This window comes from Amia ocellicauda, chromosome 7, assembly GCF_036373705.1.
Source record: "Amia ocellicauda isolate fAmiCal2 chromosome 7, fAmiCal2.hap1, whole genome shotgun sequence".
NCBI lineage: Eukaryota > Metazoa > Chordata > Actinopteri > Amiiformes > Amiidae > Amia > Amia ocellicauda.
In genome coordinates this window covers 26942278-26965315 of record NC_089856.1, presented here as the reverse complement: position 1 = coordinate 26965315, position 23038 = coordinate 26942278, and the positions used below count along the sequence as shown (strand labels likewise).

The window sequence follows — 23038 nt, the reverse complement described above, 5'->3', positions numbered from 1 at the left end:
CCATGCGATTGGTTGGTTAGATAATTGCATTAATGAGAAATTGAACAGGTGTTCCTAATAATCCTTTAGGTGAGTGTGTATATATATATAATACATAATACACACACAAAAATATATATGACCTCGTATCTATATATTATATATATACACACACACACACACACGTCTAAAATAATATATATGTAAACATTTGATTATGCATATTTGTAAGCATGTTATATATAAACACACTTAAATACAAATATAAATCAATCAATGTATATATGCAAAGATATATATTTTTGAATATATTACACTTGTTACTATACATGTATATACACATTTACAGATGCATATATACATACATATACATTGCATCTGGAAAGTATTCACAGCACTTCACTTTTTCCACATTTTGTTATGTTATTCCAAAATTGATTAAAATTAATTTTCTTCAGAATTCTACAAACAATACAATACCCCATAATGACAACGTGAAAGAAGTTTGTTTGAAATCTTTGCAAATTTATTAAAAATAAAAAACAAAAAAAGCACATGTACATAAGTATTCACAGCCTTTGCTCAATACTTTGTTGAAGCACCTTTGGCACCAATTACAGCCTCAAGTCTTTTTGAGTATGATGCTACAAGCTTGGCACACCTATTTTTGGGCAGTTTCTCCCATTCTTCTTTGCAGGACCTCTCAAGCTCCATCAGGTTGGATGGGGAGTGTCAGTGCACAGCCATTTTCAGATCTCTCCAGAGATGTTCAATCGGGTTCAAGTCTGGGCTCTGGCTGGGCCACTCAAGGACATTCACAGAGTTGTCTTGTAGCCACTACTTTGTCATCTTGGCTGTGTGCTTAGGGTCGTTGTCCTGTTGGAAGATGAACCTTGGCCCCAGTCTGAGGTCCAGAGCACTCTGGAGCAGGTTTTCATCAAGAAAACCTCATCACAGAGACATGCTGGAGCTCTGTCAGAGTGACCATCGGGTTCTTGGTCACCTCCCTGACTAAGGCCCTTCTCCCCGATCACTCAGTTTGGCCGGGCGGCCAGCTCTAGGAAGAGTCCTGGTGGTTCCAAACTTCTTCCATTTACGGATGATGGAGGCCACTGTGCTCATTGGCACCTTCAATGCTGCAGACATTTTTCTGTACCCTTCCCCAGATCTGTGCATCAATACAATCCTGTCTCAGAGGTCTACAGACAATTCTTTGGACTTCATGGCTTGGTTTGTGCTCTGACATGCACTGTTAACTGTGGGACCTTATATAGACAGGTGTGTGCCTTTCCAAATCATGTCCAATCAACTGAATTTACCACAGGTGGACTCCAATCAAGTTGTAGAAACATCTCAAGGATGATCAGTGGAAACAGGATGCACCTGAGCTCAATTTTGAGTGTCATGGCAAAGGCTGTGAATACTTATGTTTTTTTTTTTTTTTAATAAATTTGCAAAGATTTCAAACAAACTTCTTTCACGTTGTCATTATGGGGTATTGTTTGTAGAATTTTGAGGAAAATAATTAATTTAATCCATTTTGGATTAAGGCTGTAACATAACAAAATGTGGAAAAAGTGAAGCGCTGTGAATACTTTCCGGATGCACTGTATACACATTGAAATATTTACATATATTTATATTATTATTATTTATTTCTTAGCAGACACCCTTATCCAGAGCAACTTACAAAACATAAGAGCATTATAAAAGTGCAATACAGTCTGGAATTACAGATTCACATTTTATGTATTATTGTAAATATACATAAATAAAAGTGTTTATATGTGTGTGTATGTGTACACCTGGTTTATATTATTAATAATTTTTCATGTGTGTGTGTATAAAAACATCTGTGCATGTAATGGTTAAATGTGTGTCTACAGGTTGATAAAGGAACTGCAAGTCATTATTTCAGCCAACATGATGCAAGTCCATATTGTGCACCTTTCAATATATAGATTTAGCACATTTATTAAGGAAGAAGACAACAAAGTTTAAAGCATTTATTAAAAAGGATGCAATTGTTAAATTCTAAAACTACTATCCTTTACACTTAAATATGGACATGCTATATTGATACCCTGTATTTCAATAAATGGTATAATAACTTAAAGAGCAAAGATCTCAAATAATATACATAACATAGTTATCATGTTTATTTACCTGGATGCATCATATCTGATGAAGAAATTGAAGCATCTTGTTTATTGAAAAGCAAGTCTGTTCATCTTTAAGAAGATAGCAAGAACAGCCAGCAGATATTACTGCTACATGCATGTATATGGGCATTTTTGTTTTGTCTTCCAAGAATGGTTTAAATGAGAATTGGACTTCTGTCTCTCTGAGTATATGTTTCAACTGTGGAGTAGAAGATGGGACCAGTGCATGTTTTCCTATAGGACTGGTTTAGTGCTTTAGTGTCTGTCTCAGCACAATAATATGGGAAGCCCTGTTGAATCAGTGACAGTTATAATAACAATACGTAACAATAATGTGCTTAAATTTGGCATGCCTTTCAAGCACCTTGTGTTTGGAAGTTTTAAATGAATGTGACACAATACCCTCCCTCCCTTCCCATCCTCTGGGTGTGTCAGTTCTCTGTGTCAGAGGAGTCAGTGACATCCATAAGTCTTGTCTGCTTCTTGCGAATGTTCCAGTGCAGACACTCGGCTAGACTCTCGAACCAGTCATACACCAGGTCATGGCAACAAATGGAGGGGACGGGATAGCAGGATGTTGTGATTTTAATGCTAGAATGTTTGAGGGAAGAAAAACAGAAAAACAGAAGTTAATTAACCACCATTTTCTGCATGATCATGCTACTTGACTGCAGTTTACAAACTCACTGAGTATACCTGTCACCATGCTGAATCTCCTGTCTCTTTCTCCCATCGAATGACACCCAAGCTGTGTTTCTGGCCCCGGGAGACAACATTATCTGGAGGTAAAAACAGAACTTTCAATTACTACTAAAAAATAATAGTAATATGAGGTGTATGGAAACTTGACTCAAACTAGAAAATTATATTACAAATATGCATTGCATTGCATTCTAATTACATAGACAGCAGGGTTCAGTATTAATTCTGCAATACATCTTGAATTCATGTAAGTAATGTGGCTTGAAACAGGTTAAATGGAGTCAAAGGGTCTTCTGAATAACTCTCAATCTTTTTCAGTGCCTCTCTCGTTCTTTTTGTACCCTCCACTTTTCTGCATCTCCCTCCGTCCCCCTCTCCCTCTCGCTCGCTCTTTGTCAGTCGGTCAGTCATGTTCCCCTCACTTATGCCTCGGTTCCACTGGCTTAAGCGTCCGTGTCGTGCCATGCCATGGTCCCAGAGCTTTTTTTGTAAAACCAGGCCATTGTGAAGTCCATCCCCTCTTATGGGAGGAGCAGAGCGATTGTGAGTTTGGTTTGTGTTTAGTTTTAAAAACAAAGACAGAAACAACACTACGAGCTATACAGCCAGCCGTGGAGAGGACTTTTGTGTCTATTTTATTCTTTCTGCTTTACATGATTGTAAACAGCATAATAAATGCACGTTTCTGTTAAGAGAGATTAGGAAGAGCTAAACGTGTATAGACAACATTATACTCAGACAAGCACGTCCCCATAAGAATACGTTTCCATGTGCAACAATAACAATACATATTTGCTATTTAGTATTATTATCATCATCATCATCATTTGTGATAGTATATATGTATTTTAAATGGCACAACATGGCTCCCTTAACTTATTACTCTTTCTGCAGATTTATAACTGCAAACAATACTTTTTGCCATATTATTTATAATTTACTTAACAGACATCCTTAAGCAGGGCAAATTACATTTGAAACAAAATACACACGTTTCACGATTAATCATTCAGCTACAATATAGCAGGTTATAATTTAACTAAAGTGTGCACGTTCCAGTCATGGCGTTTATGGATGCATTTATTAAACCAGTCCTTAATGTTTTAGAGGGAAACCCAGATCTGCTGTATTTATTTATTCCTGCACACCATTCACAAAACACAGCCTGAAACACCATCCAGTTGTTCATAAAATATTTAAAAAATCGTCTGCTACCGTTTTGATTATTATCCTTCAATTTATTTTTAACTAGTCAGTGCACTGCACCGGTCCTGTGAAATCCAAGTTTTTACTACACTGATATTAACTGTAAGCAGTCATTGTTTCTGTACGTGGATTTCACTCCATGCTGCTAATAAAACTGTAATTTCTTCGTGATCTCATAGGGCACTTGAGATTATATCTTCCGTCACAATGTATCTGATCTCTTCCCTGTCTGTCTACAAGTCTAGCACACACCTCCGCTTCTGAAAGCGAAGTATTTCCTCAGTGGGTGTGATGGACGCTTACAGCCACGTCTGACACCAGATAGTTAACCGTCCACAAAACATGGACGCGTCAGTGGAAACACTCGTTTAAGCGTCAGGGGCCGGACGCGTCCGCCAGTGGAAACGGGACATTATTCAGTCAAATTCTCCCTCCCTTCCTCCTCTCTTTCTCTCTCTCACCATGAGCTCCACCCCAGCTGGCACCACAATGGGTCTGAAGGAGAGTGAGTGAGGGCAGATGGGGGTGACCATTATTGCCGGAACGTTGGGGTGGATCATGGAGGCTCCAGCTGCCGCCGCATATGCAGTACTGCCTGTGGGCGTGGACACGATCACCCCTGGACCAAGGAGACAGAATTCAGAAAGCTGAATTAGGTAGTTATTAAGCACTCAAGTGGCATGAAAATCTGAAGCATACAAATAGGTGAAACAATGGACCTTGTGAGCCTGAATCCAGTTGGTTTTCTGATTCACCCCTTAGTCATCAGTTTCTGAAGACTGGCCACTGGATGTTAGTTATCGATCCATTTAAATGTCACTAAAATCAAGGGATCTACAGTCCTTGAGGGCTGAATGGTAATCAGATGAATATCCAGGATGAAAACGATAGCCTAGACATCACATTAAATACAAGGTCTGCTCTCCCAGTAGGCACTCACCGTCTCCCTGCACAGACGTGATCAGCCTGCCATCTAGATACAAATCCACGTTGGACAGGTATGAAGAAGGGCCTCTGTCAACAACCACCTCATTGAGCACCTGAGGGAATTATTCAAGGCCTATTATCACTTAACTGTAGAAACTGAAGATGCATTATAAGAGAGAGAGTGGGTGTACAATTCCTTTTTCCTTTGATTGGATTTTCTAAAACTAAAACAGAAAGAATGTTTATATGATTATCTATAACAGTTCTCAAAATTAATGTTTGAATGCTATCCAAGTATCACAGACGGCATGGATGCAAAGTGTCAGAGAATACATTTCAGGACCTTGTGATACATTTCACCTTGCCTTACACACCTGTAAAGCCAAGACATTTCTTTGGACTTTATGGAGGGGGGGAAGGATACAACTAGTTTTTTTTTTTCCCACCCAAACACACAATATATACACAGGATGGGCCAATAAAATCTTAACTTAGAGTAGGTTGTGAGGTTTTCATTGTGAGAGAATTATTATTAATAATAATAATAATAATAATAATAATAATAATAATAATATTGAGTAGAAGAAGAAGAAACTGATGATGATAATAATAATAATAATAATAATAATATCATCATCAGTTTCTTCTTCTTCTACTCAATATTATTATTATTATTATTATTATTATTATTATTATTATTATTATTATGTGTTAAGGCCTCTTTCAGTGAAGAATCCAGAACTACCTGTAACTGTAAAGTGATCTTCCCAGCTTCACTGTCCATGTGGCTATGTGGCACCAGCCCATTCTCCTCTGCCTTGTAGTGCTGGGCAGCCTCCTGCACGTGCGATATATCCTTCACAACCTTGACTTTCAAACGGCTGCGCAGGATAATTGCTGCATTCCCTGCAAAATAACACAAACAAACAAAAAGACACTCAGCACAGTGCATGTATAGCCTTTTACATCAGGGGTAGGTAATTCCAGTCCTCGAGGGCTTAAATCCTGAAGGCTTTATAGTCACATAAAACCTGTGATTTGACCTGTTACACTAAAAACCCTCAAGATCTGCAGTTGTGCTGGTTTATATTCTTTTCCTCAGCAGGAGTGTTGTTCACAAACTGGGATATAAGCACCAAGATGCCTCCTCAAACCTAGAGGTAAATACACTGGATCAAACTTACTGCTACTGATAGTGGGTTAACTCTACTCGTTTGAATGTATTTAAAGTAATTGTTTGTAAATTGTACATGGCAGTTTATCCTCCATTAATTCAGCCTAAGGCTGTAGATCAGAGGTCCGGGTCCGGACCCAGAAGCTGTCCCATACGGACCCGGACCTACAGCCAAAACAGAAGGTTATGTTTTAATACCTGACGGGGCGCTTCTTGTTTTACCCAGCGCAGCTTTTGTAGTCTTTACGGTAGTGGTTTAGTGGATGAGGAAACGCATAGACCAATTGCATGTGAATTAAGCCATCCCACGTGATACCACTCAGCCAATCAAGTCTGTACCTTGCAGGCGGTAAACATTGAACTCTACAGTGCAGACAGATGAGAGAGTTAGAGGCAAGTTACACATGAAAAGATGGTAGAAAGAAAAATAGAGATAGCAATACATGTAGAGAAAACAAAGGGAGAGATACAGACGACTGCGCCGGAAAAAGTTGAGAAAAAGATGGGTGAGACGGAGAAAGGGAGAGAAAAATAAGGAACAAATGGCGCTCTCCAAAAAAAGAAAAGTGGACAGTGAAAACAGAGCATTTAATCCAGAATGGACAGACTTATTTCTGTTCATACTTCCCACAGGGAGCACTAAACCAGTGTGTCTCATATGTTCAGAAACCGTGGCACTTATTAAAAGTGCCAATGTGAAACACCATTATGAGACAAAACATTGTCAGAGCTCCCTGCCCCCCAGTCCCTAATTTAAAAGATTCTCAATTACTCTACACATACTCTCTCCCAATGCATTAGCCCCCCTTCTGTTTTGATGTAGACCATCCAGTTTGTACTGGTCCCAACTATCTCAGAAGAAAGACCAATGCTCCATAAACCTAAAACCCTCTTCCCTACACCAAGATTTCAACCACATGTTAAACTTTCTAATCTCTGCCTGTCTCCCTGGCCATGCACGTGGTACCGGAGGATTTAGAGGAGTATTTCAGAGGAAACTACAGTGGAGGTTCTGCTCTTTAGTTTCTTTCCTAACTCTTTACATTTGTCTTGCAGAACCTCTGCCCTTCCTTTTCCTATGTTATTGGTTCCAAATTGGACCAGTGGATTCCCCCTGGCTTTGGCCAGTAGTTCGTCTACACCAGCACCAGGCAGGCAAGATACCATGCGGGTCTCCTTATCACTAGAACACAATGTGTGATCTACACCTCTAAGAATCGAGTCTTCTACTATAACTACCTCCCTGTTCTGGGGGGGAGTGGACACTCTGGTGCTCAACTGCCCTCCCATCACCCATCGGAGCTGTCACTGTCCAACTCTGTGTCCACCATTTGGAACCTGTTGGGCATTTCTAGCTCTTGGGATGTCTCTTAAGGGTTGTGTGCACCCTTTTCTGCGGTTACAACCTACTGTAACCCAGCAGTTCTGTACTCTTTCCTGCTCTAAGGTCTCAGCTCTCCTAGGTTTTGGTGTGCATACCATCTCTCTAATGCTGATTGACTAATTCTTCCATATCACTAATAGAGCGCAGATAAACAAGCTGAGCCTCAACATGACAGGCCTTGATCTCTAGGATTTCAAAATGCTGACAACGTTCACAAATGAAATCTTGGATGAGTTCATCCAGGAAGGCAATCATTCGGTAAACATGACATGTAGTGGCCACATGCTTCTAAATTTTGCAAGTTTTTTTATTTGTTTATTTATTGGGCAATTGGTTTCTGTCCCCTGGTCATCTGCTTTACTTTTTTGTCACAGAGAAACAGTGCAGCTCTTTCTTAACAGCAGCTGTGTCTGTCTACGGCAACTTGTAAATCCTTCTGTATGGGTATTTTACACTGAAACATCGATTTTCAATGTAAAAATGACCACATCAGACTACAACAAGCAACCATTAACATTTAAGCACAGCAGGTAAGAAAATCGTGCAGTATAGCAGTTTTAAATTGATAGTTTTTTACACATAACATACATATAAAACACATACCTGCCAACGTTAGAAAACAATACATTTGTTTATAGCTGGTTTCAACTGTGCTAAGGGCTGACCAATTCCTTCAGATGCATTTTTGAAAGGTGTGGAGCAAAGAAAAACTTTATTTTTTGGTTTTGCCAAGATTGTAATTAAAAGAAAATATATCTGCACAAGAATTCTACCAAAACATAGGCTACTTTAAAAAATATGTGGACTTGTAAGTATGGTACCACTAAATGTATTGCTTATTGTAGACTATAATGCAGCATTTGTTTCCATTAAATTAACAATTGTTTATCTGTAAACATGTACTGTAACCTATTTTTATAAAGAAAAGAAAAAGGGTTAAGTGTAACTGCTGAGAACACTCCTTGTTAATTGTGAAGAAGATGCAATGTGATAAATAATCCACCCCAATAAGGATCTCACAGGAAGAAAAGAAAAACAGTATCAATACAATGCATCAAAACTAACAAATCAAAGTCTGCAACTGTCTTCCAAACCAGTATAGTCCTCATCCTTGTTCCACAGAACCATGCAGTCCACTGAGGCCAGAGAAGAAAGTGTAGAATTTGCCACCGGAATGCAATAATTGTTTTGGCTGCTTGAGGTCAGCCAATTATATCAATTATTGTTGAAGAAAAAACACATTATTCCATAATAATATCCTAGGAGAAGAAGGAATGTCTTTGTCAAGAATAGTAGATACTGTTGAGAAGACCTGATTCCAGAATACCACATCAGGGCATTCCCACAACATGTGCAACATGATCCCAGTGGTAGCCTGGGGACAGAGTTCAACATTGCAGTAGGGACAAGTTTCATTATAGGTTTTACTTTGTTAATCTTAAAAAACAGGTGAAACACATTCTCTATTCATTGTTTAAGTTCATTTAATTAATGCATTTTCTTCAGCAATCCTAAAACAGTCCATGTACTCAAGGTTTGGCTTTTGTACTCCCCCGCAATGTCCAGCAGGTGGGAGTACAGATCTCATCCCCCTTCAACTGGTAGTGAAACTGATTATTATTGCCAAAAACAGCATGACTTGCGTACATGACTGCTATCTAATCGTCACAAACGTGATCACAAAAGGTCACAAAAAGATAGCAAGAGTACTACTACTACTGTTGATTTTATTTATCTCAACAACCACAACTATAAAATATAATGAAGATTCAATTTGTAAATTGCAAGGTGCCGGAGCGCTATGGCAAGCCAAATTATAATTTAGAGATATCTCTAAATGCATTTCAAGATATCTTTAAATATTTTGAGATATCTCTAAGTCATTTAAAGATATCTTTAAATCATTTACAGATATCTGCAAACCATTTAGAGATATCTAAATCAGGTGCTTTGTAAAGATATCTAAATGATTTGCAGATATCTCTAAATGATTTGAAGATATCTTTAAATGACTTAGAGATACCTGCAAATCATTTAGAGATATCTGCAAATGACTTCCTGTTCATTTAGATATAGTGTCAAAAATAGACATGTTAATAGATTATATTTATCAATTAACTAAATGCAAAGTGAGTGAACAGAAGAATAATCTAAATCAAATCCATATTTGGTGTGACCACCCTTTGCCTTCAAAACAGCATCAATTCTTCTAGATACACTTGCAAAAAGTCAGGGAATTTGTAAGCATATAGTCATGTGTATGATTAAACTATTTTACCAAACAGGTGCTAATGATCATCAATTCAATATGTAGGTTTGTCACCCTCCACTTCTTTGCCGAGCTCTGGAAGGGCGGCAATAATTAAACTTGGCCCACAGATTCCACTCGGAACTTTGGTGAAAAAATAAATGGCTTTATTTCAAGGTGTGAAATTAAAAAAGCCTTGGCCTTAAAAGGGTAAACTTCAGGTATAAAACAAGCAAATAAACAAAGCAAAACAAAACAAAACACTCACTGGGTTTGTAACCCAATGTACATTTTTTCATGTTACAGGGGGGGGGTGCCAGAGCTGTGAGCTAAGAGGTCCTAGAGCGCAGACAGTCTCAAATTGAGAGGCATGATCTGGCACAAATTAAGCCCTGGATTTTCACTGTTCATGCAGTCTTTGCATGTGTAATGTTCACAACCTCCGTGAAGTTGATTGCATTCTTTATTTTTCACAAAATAAGTAATGGTTACTTATTACTTATTTCAGATTTTTCTCAAAATAAGTAATTATAATAATTGTTATATTTTTCACTGTTTCTCAATAAATGAATAATGGATACTTATTTCTTGTTACTGTTTTAGTTATTTTCTGCAAAATAAGTAATGTTTACTTATCTTTTTATTTCTGATTCATGGTTATCAAAAACTAAGTAATGGTTACTCATTCCTTATTTCCCTTTCTTTTGAAAAATAAGTAATGAGTACTTATTTTTATATTCTTCTTTATTTTTCAATTATTAATAATGGTTACTCATTCCTTAATGCTTACTTATTTCTGTTTACTGGTTTTCAAAATATAAGTAATGGTTACTTATTTTTAAGTTTCCCTGTTGGTTACTTTTTCTGTTTGCCTGTTTTTTATTAAAGTATTTTTTTCAGTTACATTTTTTCAATAAATAAGTAATGGTTACTCATTCCTTTTTTCTATAACCCTGTTTTACACTAAATAAGTAATGGTTACTTATTTCACAGAATTTCTGAATATAAGGATTTACAGGAGAACACCATTACATACACATCGATACAATAACATATGACAATAGTTCTCATTACTTATTCTTTATACGAGGATAAAAGGTAATTGACAAAATGAAGCAGGAGGGCTCAAAAATCTGCTATGGATTTGTGCAGGGAAGTCAGTCACTGAACGAAGATAGGCTATATGGCAGTTTTTCAAAACATTAGTGATGCTTACGTTATCTTTATTTTAATTTCACAGTTTAATGACACTTATGTTTACTTATGTTTATATATCAATAAAAAGTACATACAGAACATCTCATCATGCACTGTTTACTTCAGTAGGCTAGTTCAGGCAACCCCCCTATAGAAGTCAGTGGAAGACTTAGATTAAAGTAATAGAGGTATTTTGGCCTTAAGCCACTTGGCAGAGGGAAGGACATCCTGGCCATGGACCCCCCCCACCCCCAGCTCTCTCTCCAATTTTAGCAAGAGGGAGCGGGGCTGCAGCGATATAGAGCATTGCAGTGCAGGGGAAGGAACTTATTGAATCTAATGGTGTGCTTGTATGTTTTTAAAGGTTGTTCTATAATGTACTTTTTTAATTGTCATAGACACTTCGCACTTTTTGCAACTGTTACTCTGTATTGTTTTTATTTGTAATATTATTAATGCAATGCATATTAAAAATCTCTGATAGTGTTCATCCTGTTGGTTGTGCTTGTACTAGGAGTGAAGCGTGATTGGGTTGTATGTTAGTTTTAAACTCAGTACATCGATAATAGATAATAGGCAACAGTTCCCATTACTTGTTTTTCATATATCGATAAAATAGCAATTGGCAATACTATGAAAAGTAAAAGGTTGTTAAAAAAATAAGTAATGATTACATATTTCTGTTCCTGGCATTCTAAAAAAGTAAGTAATCATTAGCCTACTTACTTATGTTTCATAACATATGTTTGCAACAAATAAGTATGGATAAAATAGCAATTGCACTAACACTTCTCATAAAACAATATTTCAAGAGCATCACTAAAAATAAAACACCTTTACATTGCAGTGTTAAATTAAGGTATAAAATATACAGGTCTAATCTAAATGGATGTGTCAAAAGGCGATAGGACACGGTGTAGGTATAATAATGCTCTTGGGCAGTTCATTCCACAAATGTGGTGCAAGAGAGGAGAACTGGATGGATACCTGAGGGAATCAGGACTATTCGACATGTAGCATGGGATCTCACCATACCTTCAAAAACTTTGGCGACTTCTGTCTTGTAAGATTCAAATTTAAATGGCGTGAGAAACCCCAGAGAGCCCAGATGGAATGCCATGACGGGGGGGACACTGCCCTGCAGACAGACAATTGTTAGACAATTCTAATCTCTACTCAAAAAACATTAAAAAAGCTCTAGAGCTGTATTTCAAATGATTAAATACTGTAAACAAAAACAAAACAAACATTATTCACTTCTTAGTATTCAATATTTTTAACATAAAAAAGGTTTAGTGAAGTGGAAATGGTTCAGACAGACTTCTATTTATTTATTTATCTAACAACTAAAATTAGATAATATGATCAAGCATACAAAACAGTACATCATCTTAATGTTTATAATGAAACAATAATACATTGTTATGCATAACATAGTGATCTTTTCATTGCCTTTCATTGAAACTGGAAAGTGTAAGGCCTACAGTGCCTTGCAAAAGTATTCACCCCCCTTGGCATTTTTCCTATTTTGTTGCATTACAACCTGTAATTTAAATGGATTTTTATTTGGATTTCATGTAATGGACATACACAAAATAGTCCAAACTGGTGAAGTGAAATGAAAAAAATAAAAAACAGAAAAGTGGTGCGTGCATATGTATTCACCCCCTTTGCTATGAAGCCTCTAAATAAGATCTGGTGCAACCAATTACCTTCAGAAGTCACATAATTAGTTAAATAAAGTTAATCTGTGTGCAATCTAAGTGTCACATGATCTGTCAAATGATCTCAGCATATATACACCTATTCTGAAAGGCCCCAGAGTCTGCAACACCACTGAGCAAGAGGCACCACCAAGCAAGCGGCACCATGAAGACCAAGGAGCTCTCCAAACAGGTCAGGGACAAAGTTGTGGAGAAGTACAGATCAGGGTTGGGTTATAAAAAAATATCCAAAACTTTGAACATCCCACCATTAGTACCATTAAATCCATTATTCAAAAATGGAAAGAATATGTCACCACAAAAAACCTGGCAAGAGAGGGCCGCCCACCAAAACTCACAGACCAAGCAAGGAGGGCATTAATCAGAGGCAACAAAAAGGCCAACAATAACCCTCAAGGAGCTGCAAAGCTCCAAAGTGGAGATTGGAGTATCTGTCCATAGAACCACTTTAAGCTGTACACTCCACAGAGCTGGGCTTTACGGAAGAGTGGCCAGAAAAAAGCCATTGCTTGAAGAAAAAAATAAGCAAACACGTTTGCTGTTCGCCAAAAGGCATGTGGGAGACTCCCCAAACATATGGAAGAAGGTTCTCTGGTCAGATAAGACTAAAATTGAGCTTTTTGGCCAGAAAGAAAACGCTATGTCTGGTGCAAACCCAATACCTCTCATCACCCCGAGAACACCATGTTTTTCATCGGCAGGGACTGGGAAACTGGTCAGAATTGAAGGAATGATGGATGGCACTAAATACAGGGCAATTCTTGAGGGAAACCTGTTTCAGTCTTCCAGAGATTTGAGTTTTGAGGTTCACCTTCCAGCAGGACAATGACCCTAAGCATACTGCTAAAGCAATACTCGAGTGGTTTAAGGGGAAACATTTAAATGTCTTGGAATGGCCTAGTCAAAGCCCAGACCTCAATCCAATTGAGAATCTGTGGTATGACTATGCCGTACACCAGCAGAACCCGTCCAACTTGAAGGAGCTGGAGCAGTTTTGCCTTGAAGAATGGGCAAAAATCCCAGTGGCTAGATGTGCCAAGCTTATAGAGACGTACCACAAGAGACTTGCAGCTGTAATTGCTGCAAAAGGTGGCTCTACAAAGTATTGACTTTGGGGGGGTGAATAGTTATGCATGCTCAAGTTTTCTGTTTTATTGTCTTATTTCTTGTTTGTTTCACAATAAAATATTTTGCAACTTCAAAGTGGTAGGCATGTTATGTAAATCAAATGATACAAACCCCCCAAAAAAATCAATTTTAATTCCAGGTTGTAAGGCAACAAAATAGGAAAAATGCCAAGGGGGGTGAATACTTTCGCAAGGCACTGTAAATCAAACAGTAATGTTGACAGTACAAATAAAGCCTAAAACACTCCTCTTACCAGGAGAGGTTGAGGTTGATAACAAATTTTTTCAATGCCATTATCAGTGCCTACTTTATAAATGAACCACTGGCTAAATGAAATAGATGAGTCTAAATGGCAAGAGGACGTTTTATATATTGTTTTATTGTTCTTCCAAACCTCTGAAATATTGTAAGCAATGTTTGTTCTGAAAATATATATTTCTTGGTAGCTCCAAAATAAATGAAAGCTTACAACTGATCACAAGAATGTCAATTTACCAGGCATGGCTTAGACCAGTAAATGAGCATAGACAAATTACATTGGGAGATCTTAAAAAATGATCAATCCTTGAATTTATTAAAAGAGTTTGACAGTTAATCTACATTAAAGTCCTCTTTTGGGATCTTTAAGTTTTAGATAAGAAAGGCATATGTAACTACAGTTTTATTAAAGATCATTGTGCTACTCTCTTTTTACCTGGAATAAAGAGGAAGCATACAGCAGAGTCCCATCCCCTCCTAGACAGATAATCAGGTCTATACAATCCGAAATGTCATCATAACCTTTACAAAAAAAAAGAAAGAAAAAGAAAAAACAGTGTTAGTACAGAACCGAATATTTGGAAGAGGACGCACATCCAAAATTAGAAGCCAACAGAACTGAATCTCAATTGAAAAGGAAAAAGAAAGCCACACACACTTCAAACACTCAAATGAAAAACAATTAATTTTATTAGGCAAAACGAAACCAGGTAATGTTTTTAATTTTGGAGTGCTTGGAGGGCGTGCGGCTTTCTTTTTTCGTTTTCAAAGCTGAAGGGAAACAATGCGTTGCAAGCTATTTATTTAATTTAATTGTATTATTTTATTAAGGTCATAAATGGCACTTTATTCTGCTTGGTGGTTAACTGCCAGAATTCCCACTACCACTCCTCTTCTCTGATTGTCTCTTTTAGCTATCAGCCTTGTTAATTGGAAATACAAAACTAATGTCTATGAAATGAAACGTTAATATGCAAGGATCGCTTTAAGAACGGGGTGAGTGGGCCTGTTTAGGAAAACAAGTAAAACTCTGTTAAAAGATAAAATGCTTTAAACATGTATTTTTTTTTTTTTTTCGAGAATGAAATGAATTACTTCCTTGGTAGGCAAGGGTCTCCAACCTTGAGTCTTGTATGCCCGAGGTTTCTAGTTTTCTGTCCAACTAAGCTCTCAATTACATAACTGAATCATTTACCATCCTAATTATCCTTAAATTCTGATTAAAGACACATACAAAATATGAAAGACTGGGTATGTCCAGAATCAGGACTGAAGATAACTACTGTATAATGCCCAGCCAGTCACATGATCACTTATTTATTTTCCCACACAATCTATTTTTATTTTTACAGTTGATAACATAACTCTACTTCAGCTTGCCGATGATGATAGCAGCTTGGTCTATTGAAATTTTTGCCCTGGCTTGTGGCAAACATTTCATTAGATTATTTTAACATCCTCCTTGAACTTGTGAGGTTATTGCTGTTAAATATATTTCAGTTTTGGATTTGGAATGATCTGGAATTCTAAGTGAGACACACATTTGGGCTATGGCATTTGTGTTCTGACTTCAGAGCTGGGAATCTAAAAACACAACCACAGAAACTTACACAACATGGGGAGCCACAGCCCTCATTACTAATTGTCCCATTAGCCCAGATAAGCAAATCAACCAGTGCCATGCATGAATGAGATTGCTGCTAGGTTGAATGTAAATAGTGTGAAAGGCAAAACACGTCGACTGCCTTGGCTCACACTGGGCTGCACTACCTTCTCTGAAAGTGCACAGCTGGTTTCGGATGGAGCCAAATGCCTCGTCCTTAGAGAGGGTGGCATCCTCTTCCACTTTCTTCTCCACATAAACCACAAGCTGCTTTTCCTGCAAGGAGAGGGAGGGTGAGGGGTGTATTGGGGGAATGGAATGCTAGCTTTGAGAGAGAGGTGTGGGTCAGCTGCTCTATCTTTTAAACTCTGAAGGTAAATCCCATTACTTCTCTGGCAAGACTGTGAACTGATTGAATCAGTGGGTTAAGGCAGAACCTGCTTTACTAAGGAAGGAAATACCACAACCATCCGCTTAATAGTTAGCCATCTGATAAATTTGCCATTTGTGTCAAATCCAAAAGATAATGGTCTCCAAACAGTCCTACAAATGCTCATGCCAAACTAACTTGTAGTCTTCATCAAATTCTTCACTTTAGGGAATTCCCACCCACTTTGGTTTAGACCATTCAGCAACTGAATCAGTCTTTTTTTTTTCAAAATTATCATTGTAAACTAGCATTTATAAAAGGCCCCAAGATCAGTTCCTGATTAAAAGCACTATATAAAATAAATGTATAATGTGTTGTTCTGAATGATACTTTACAGAGTTATAGGTGCCACAGGCAGGGAGGGTTACCTCTATCAGGAACCTGCAGAGTTGTTTGAATGGCTCCAGCAGACTCTCATCGCGGATCTTCTTAATGACCAGCACATTGACGGGAGGCTTACTCCAAGTCAGTCGCTGACTGGCTGGATCCTGGATGTGCCTGCAGTCAGAATAGTAGCTCTATAGCATCTGCACACAGTGACAACCGCATTGTAGCCGTGGGACACCCCTATGCTTTTCTAAGTCTTTCTTTAAAACACACACATTTATCACACATTTATTTTTCTCTTCCGATTTACATCTATTCAAGTAAGGGTTGCAATCCCTACAAAACAATACATTAAGTGTGTGTCTTTAGGGGGTGTCAAACTCAGTTCCCAGAGGGCCATGTTGTCTTCTGATTTTGGGTCCAACTGGAGTAATCAAGCTACTAAATGAATGTCATTATTTTCTCAGCCAGGCTTATTTAAGATGCATGTTTCTTTATTATATTTAATTACTCAAAATATGCTGCAGGCTCCCATATATAGATATAGAACCCACAGAATATTTAGAGCCTGGAGAGAAGTATTAAATGTAGCTCATTAACTTTGTAATCAGACTAATTAAGTAAACTGGAACTGGAGTTTAAAACCTTTTCCTTACATAAAGTAAAGATTGACACTGCAAAGTATTGACACTACTCCTGTTTAACTGCTGCAATGTATGATTACAAAATCAATGTGATTATTTTCTTTACATATCAACTTAGTATTGCTCTAGATACACATTGACTCACTGTTTGTTTTACTTCTGCTTCTGACACCTATTTTATACTGTTATAACTGTCCATGTCCATGGAATACTGAGCTCTCAGTCTAAACAGAGTACATTAATCTTATTGAATTATTATTTTACTTATACTTATACTTATTTTCAACTTTTGCTTTATAATGATCTCATTACCCTTTGTACTATGTGTAACAGTGTTCAGCGAGTCTCTGGTAAAAGTCTGGTTTATACAAATATATTTGTATAACTTTCTCTTTCAGGGTCCAAATTCCAGCCAACCATTTTTTTCTCATTATTCCAGTAAAATGCATTTCAAAACATAGAAGAACATGATGAGAGATTGCATTTCTATGTCTGTTTTAAACATTTCACTGATTTGATAGACTGAGAGCCACAAAATACATTACCTCTCTTCTGTGTCCTGGTTTGGAGGATGGATACATGGCATTTTTAGTGCCAGGTCAGCTATGGTAAGTTGCTATCTCTGCAGGTGTATGGATTTGGTGCTGGGCAGGAAGGATTTCTGTGGACTGTGCACACACACAAGCACATCAGAACCTTTGGAATACCCAGCACCATTGTCCATAGTTCCTACACGAACCAATCACAGGTTTGTATTGTAACTTTGCCCTTACCTTATCTGTGAAACTGGTGTATGTAATCAAGGTTCTAGAATGTGTAATTAATGTGTGTTCTGGGATTTTTCAAATTCCTAATTGTATGTTTATTTTCTATTTTGTAATGCTTTACCCTCAATATATATATATATATATATATATATATATATATATACACAGTGCTCTGATAGTTTCCCTTTTGAAACTTACAAACCAAAAAGGTATAATCTATTTCGGGGCTTGTTCTCTTCAATTATTCACACACAAAAATGTAATGTTTGTATCTAGTGGTTGTTTCTTGGTTTGAGTTTTTGTTGTTGACCATGTTGTAACATAATGAACGGCTTCTACTGTAAAAGTGATTGCAATTACATATACATAGTTACTTTCTAAGCTTTGTTGCCCCTCTTTTTAATGTATCTGTCTGCAGTCTAGGAACTGTGGTACATTAAAGGTGCAAATGTAGCAAGAGGCAATAACAGAGGTCAGCAAATGTGGAAAAGATTTTGCAGTGCAGCAAAAAGTTTGGTCAGTTGCCCTAATAATGTGTTTCAAAACTGTTAGCAAATTCATGTATAAACATACTGTGTGCTATAGCAGGAACATTGCCACAATGAACGTACAATATTTTTTTCTGTATAACTGTATCTGGATGAACGTATCACGTCAGCTGGTAGAATTTGCATGGTTTATGAATTGCAAATTTAGCCAAGATGACAATCTTTTCATAACTGATCTTTTCTGCTTTCTTGAAGCTTATCTTAAAAGGTACATCATTGCTGTGTTGTTTTTTTTCTCCCCCAAGAGAAAAAATTACTTCAATCTTCAAACATGAATATATCAAAGAAACCGTGTTACCCATCTATTGAGCATTAGTGGTTTGTGGTAAAAGGTATTTCCACTTTCAATCCTAAAAATAAAAAAATTGCAACATAATCTGTGGTAATGCAACTGTTCTTGTAAAACAAGTAAATGGCTCAGGATCACACACAAAGGTTAAACACACACACACACACACATATACACATATATTACACTGTACTGTTTACTTTTGCAGAAACTATGGTTTGAATACAGCCTTTGATTCATTTTGTAAGTGCTATTTTCAGTATAAAATTTCTGTTCTGTTCATTTTTTATATGTTTTTGTATCAAAAAATAGAGTCTCTTACATAACTGAAGTCGGGTTAGGTAATATGCAGGCTTTGGGTCCAAAGTGTGTTGCTGGATATGGTCCATGTAGAAAATGAGGTCTTCTGCACAACAAAATAAAATAAATGACACAAAGAAAGAGAAAAAGAAAAGAAAACACCAATCAATTCAGTCATTGTATGGATTAAGAGTAAACCAAACTGCAATACACAGGATGCACCTCTTGTTAGAAAGAAAAATAATACATGTAGTCAATACACCTCCTGTATAAACCATGTAATATAATACTTTGGTCTTTGTCTCCTTAGTCAAATGGTTCTAAAGATGTATATTTAATTGCCCATCAATCCCAAAATGAAAATGTGTTTTCTACCACATACAAATATATATTTTTTTAAACTAATGTAATTTTTAATTTGTGATTTGCAGTTCTATCAAAGTTTTTATTTGGTCAAGACCCTCTTGACCTTCCAAACACACATTACTTGTTTCAGGCGTAAAAGATACAACAGAATATTTGCATGTATATTTGAAATTCAGTCCCTAACCTTGATCCTGGAAATACCTAGTCAATCAGATTATATCACTAAGGTTCACATTCATATTGATGTATTAAATCAACATGGTTTCGATTAATTAAATGTTATAGCAGCTGGAATGAAACCTAAAGACCTGTATCTCTTCAGGTACTGGAGACACTTGCTGTAGATAATGTGTGTATGTTTTTGTGTTTTACATAATAGCTGACAAAAATGTATTCATCTGGAAATACTTTTTTTTGTAGCATACATGACTCTTAAAATTGAGAGAGAGGGCTGATTTTGAAATGGTAAAATAGCAAAAGAAACTTAACAGACCCAGACACACCTGGGTGTATAGGCTAAACAGGGCAAAGTCCCAGTCAATTTAGTTCTGTATTTAATGTACCTGCACCCATCCCTTCTTTTCGCAGAAGAGTCTGAAGACTCCGAGTTGTGGGTTGAGGGCTCAGAGATCACTGGCTGCCTGGGTAACAATGGGCGTTCTCTTTCCTCCTTTTCCTCCTGCTGCCGCTGTGGCCTCTTCACATCTCGCCGCCTCCTAGGAGACTTGCCCTGCCGCTCCCTCCTCCGCTGGGGCCCACCAGAGCTATGCTGCTCCCTGTCGTTCTCCCCCACTCCCTCCATGCTGCACTACACTGTCCAAACAAACAAAGATCTCAAACAGATCTCCTTAGATCATGGTGAGGAAAAACTACAAAGAAGAGGCACACTCACAAAGTGACAAAAATAAGCATGTTCCACATTCCTACACAAACACACATTACATGTTTACATGTTTAGACTAATTTTGTTGGAGTGTTCTGTAGTATTTAGTCCTAACATGTAGGTATTATAAGATAAAATATACATAGATGGTAGTCTTAGAAAATAGAACATTATTGCCATTTGAATACACTGTTGCATTAAATCTTAAAACACAGGAGATAGCAAATATGGCCTAAGAAGAACAGGAATAAGTAGTACAATTGGTGGCTTTTATGGTCTGCTTTTTAAAAAATAACAGTAAAAGTGCTTCCTGATCAAGTGGGTTTCTTTTCTTGTAAACAAACATTTCTGAGAAAGGACGCTCTGGTTCAGCGAAGCTACAGACAATGCAATGTTGTAATTAATACTCCTGGGAGGACAATGATGATTGTAGGCTGCCTTCAATTCTGAAAGCAATAAGCACTTGAGAAACCAAAGCTGCTGTTTCTGTGCCTCAGTGCTATAACATTAGCAACATAATAAATATGCAATAGACATGACAGTTGGACCAGAACTTGTCTTTGTAATCTTGATTTTTTTTATATTTTCCATTTTAAAATATTATAACGTCTATTATAGATGTTATAGAGGAAAGGGATTAACAATATGGTTGGAAAGAAAAATGTATGACTAATCAATATTGATCACAACATATACATAGTCCATGCACCCAATTTAATCAAGAGTGCATGGTGAACACCTACGAACATACGCAAGCGTCCCGACATGAACCAAATCATACATTTTACAGTAAACAACAAAGGGACAATGTTAGGGCAGCTGGAAATCATTGTAGCTTCACAATTGCTACGGTTTGTGATACCGAGTATTATTTTTATTATTGTGGCCACTTCTTGCCATCATCAAATGTATAAAATAAATCATTAACTGGTAGTATCTTTACAATTTGTTACGGTAGCACTTACAGGTGAAATGTAGAGCGGTGTTGCAGGAAGTGTCAAGGGTATGTATATTAGCGTGGAAAATAAAACGGATGTCCAAACAAACACGTTTTACGGTCGAACGAAAGGGTTTCTGAACAAGAAACAAATCACGACAGAAAAACAAAAGCTTAATAATAGGTGCACTAGCTAGAACCGCTGGTATAGTTGCAGCTCCGTAAGACAGATACTAGCTTTGCCTTTTTCTAGCTACCAATATCTCAGATCTGACATTATTGTAAACCTTGACTTGAGATGTTTTCCGGTTTAGGCTTTCATATTAGGATAATACTATAGAAGTACCGATTTCATAATAAATGTGCTTTTAAATTAAAGTGCATCCAAAAATAGCAATAAACAAACAGTAACACAGTTATCATGTACCTTTAAAAATAACAGACGCAGCCGTTGCCTTTACGAGTAGGCTGTCATTGGGCCTTGAACAGGAACACTAGTCACGTTATTGTTGCGCAGATTTCCACTGCTCTGCGCAGATCTGATGAAGTTCGCAGATCCCATTGGTGAAGCTGCGCAGATCCGCGCAGGACTGCGGACATCTGCGCAGCACGAACACGACCAGTCATCTGCACCAATCGTAGCAGGTTCAAACAGTGACGGGCCATGGGTGGGCGTACTGTTACGTTTATGTTGTCTAAGGTTCCCCTGTCAGTTAATTTATAAACTTCAATTTATAAACATTTATTTATACAATACATACTAATAGTGTAGTTTGCTATATATGCTGGATGTTCATTCTCTAGTTCACCCTATGGTTATCGATTAAGCGCTACGTGCATGTATCACCTGGTTAATTTAAATAAAGATTAATCAATTTTACAGTATTGTAAGAACTTCTAGTATTGATCAGTAACTATATTGGACTATTCGAAATTAATTAATTTGGCTGTGTGTATCTGCCTTTCTGTCTGTGTCTTGAGAAGTCTGTAGCAGACAGAGACACTCAGTTCTCATAACATTTGATTTCCCTTGCCTTGACCCTTTGAGAGAATGAGGTAAACATGGATATATTGATAACAAAAATTCCTTTTGTTTCTGACAGCCGTCCACAAGGTTACAGAAGTGGTGCAGTGAAATGTACTAGAGGGTTTGACCTATCTACTAATTAGCTATATTGTTTATTATTCAGTAGCCAGTATAATCTGTTAGATTATTAATCAGTATTTAATGCATATTCAATGATTCTTCAATTATTCCCACATATTCCCATTCAATTCCTTACAACTTCCAATTGAAAAATATATATATTCTAGACATTTGTAGAAAATATATTAAAAATCAAAACTGCAATAGCTTGGTTGGATAAACTGGCCACCCCCTTGTAATAGCCTTCCTAACTTAGCTTTAAGCAATTGCCTTCAAGATCACAAACCAATTAAGTGGCCTCCACCTGTGTTAAATGTGAATTTCACTATAAAATCATCAGTTTCCGTAGATTGCCTCTGCTGGGTGATGCATTTCAAAGCAAAGACTCATGAGCACCAAGGAGCTTTCAAATTAACTCTGGTACAAAGTTGTTTAAAGGCACAGATCAGGGGGAGGGAATACACAAACAAAGGCCTTGAATATCCCTTGGAGCATGGTCAAGATTATTATTAAAAAGTGGAAGGTGAATGACACCACTAAGACCCTGACTAGATCAAACCATCCCTTCAAACTGGATGACCAAGCAAGAAGTGGCAAGAAGTTTCTTTGTCTAACTAAACAAAAATAGTATTTTGTTCTTCAATTTAAAGTATTATCTTTTGCGCAAACCCAACACAGCATCTAAACCAAAGCATCATCCCTGGTGTG

The 23038-nt window shown here is 37.2% G+C and overlaps 1 protein-coding gene across 4 annotated transcripts; it reads right to left on the bottom strand.

Annotated features, from left to right (window-relative positions):
• Nucleotides 1–1656: 1656 nt before the first annotated feature.
• nadkb (NAD kinase b) lies at nucleotides 1657–21667 on the bottom strand. 4 transcript variants are annotated; one of them, XM_066708941.1, is made up of 12 exons: nucleotides 21611–21667; nucleotides 19927–20176; nucleotides 19020–19103; nucleotides 16491–16620; nucleotides 15860–15968; nucleotides 14526–14611; nucleotides 12015–12117; nucleotides 5722–5882; nucleotides 4990–5089; nucleotides 4511–4668; nucleotides 2829–2920; nucleotides 1657–2732 (listed from the first exon to the last, which is right to left on the bottom strand). In XM_066708941.1, the coding sequence occupies exons 2-12, from the start codon at nucleotides 20163–20165 to the stop codon at nucleotides 2573–2575; spliced, it is 1422 nt and encodes a 473-aa protein (XP_066565038.1). In that variant the 5' UTR covers nucleotides 20166–20176; nucleotides 21611–21667; the 3' UTR covers nucleotides 1657–2572. The 4 variants fall into 4 exon arrangements, with proteins under 4 accessions (XP_066565038.1, XP_066565040.1, XP_066565039.1 ...); XM_066708943.1 differs by having other exon boundaries at nucleotides 2838–2920; XM_066708942.1 differs by lacking the exon at nucleotides 21611–21667 and adding an exon at nucleotides 21212–21595.
• Between the last annotated feature and the right edge of the window lie 1371 nt (nucleotides 21668–23038).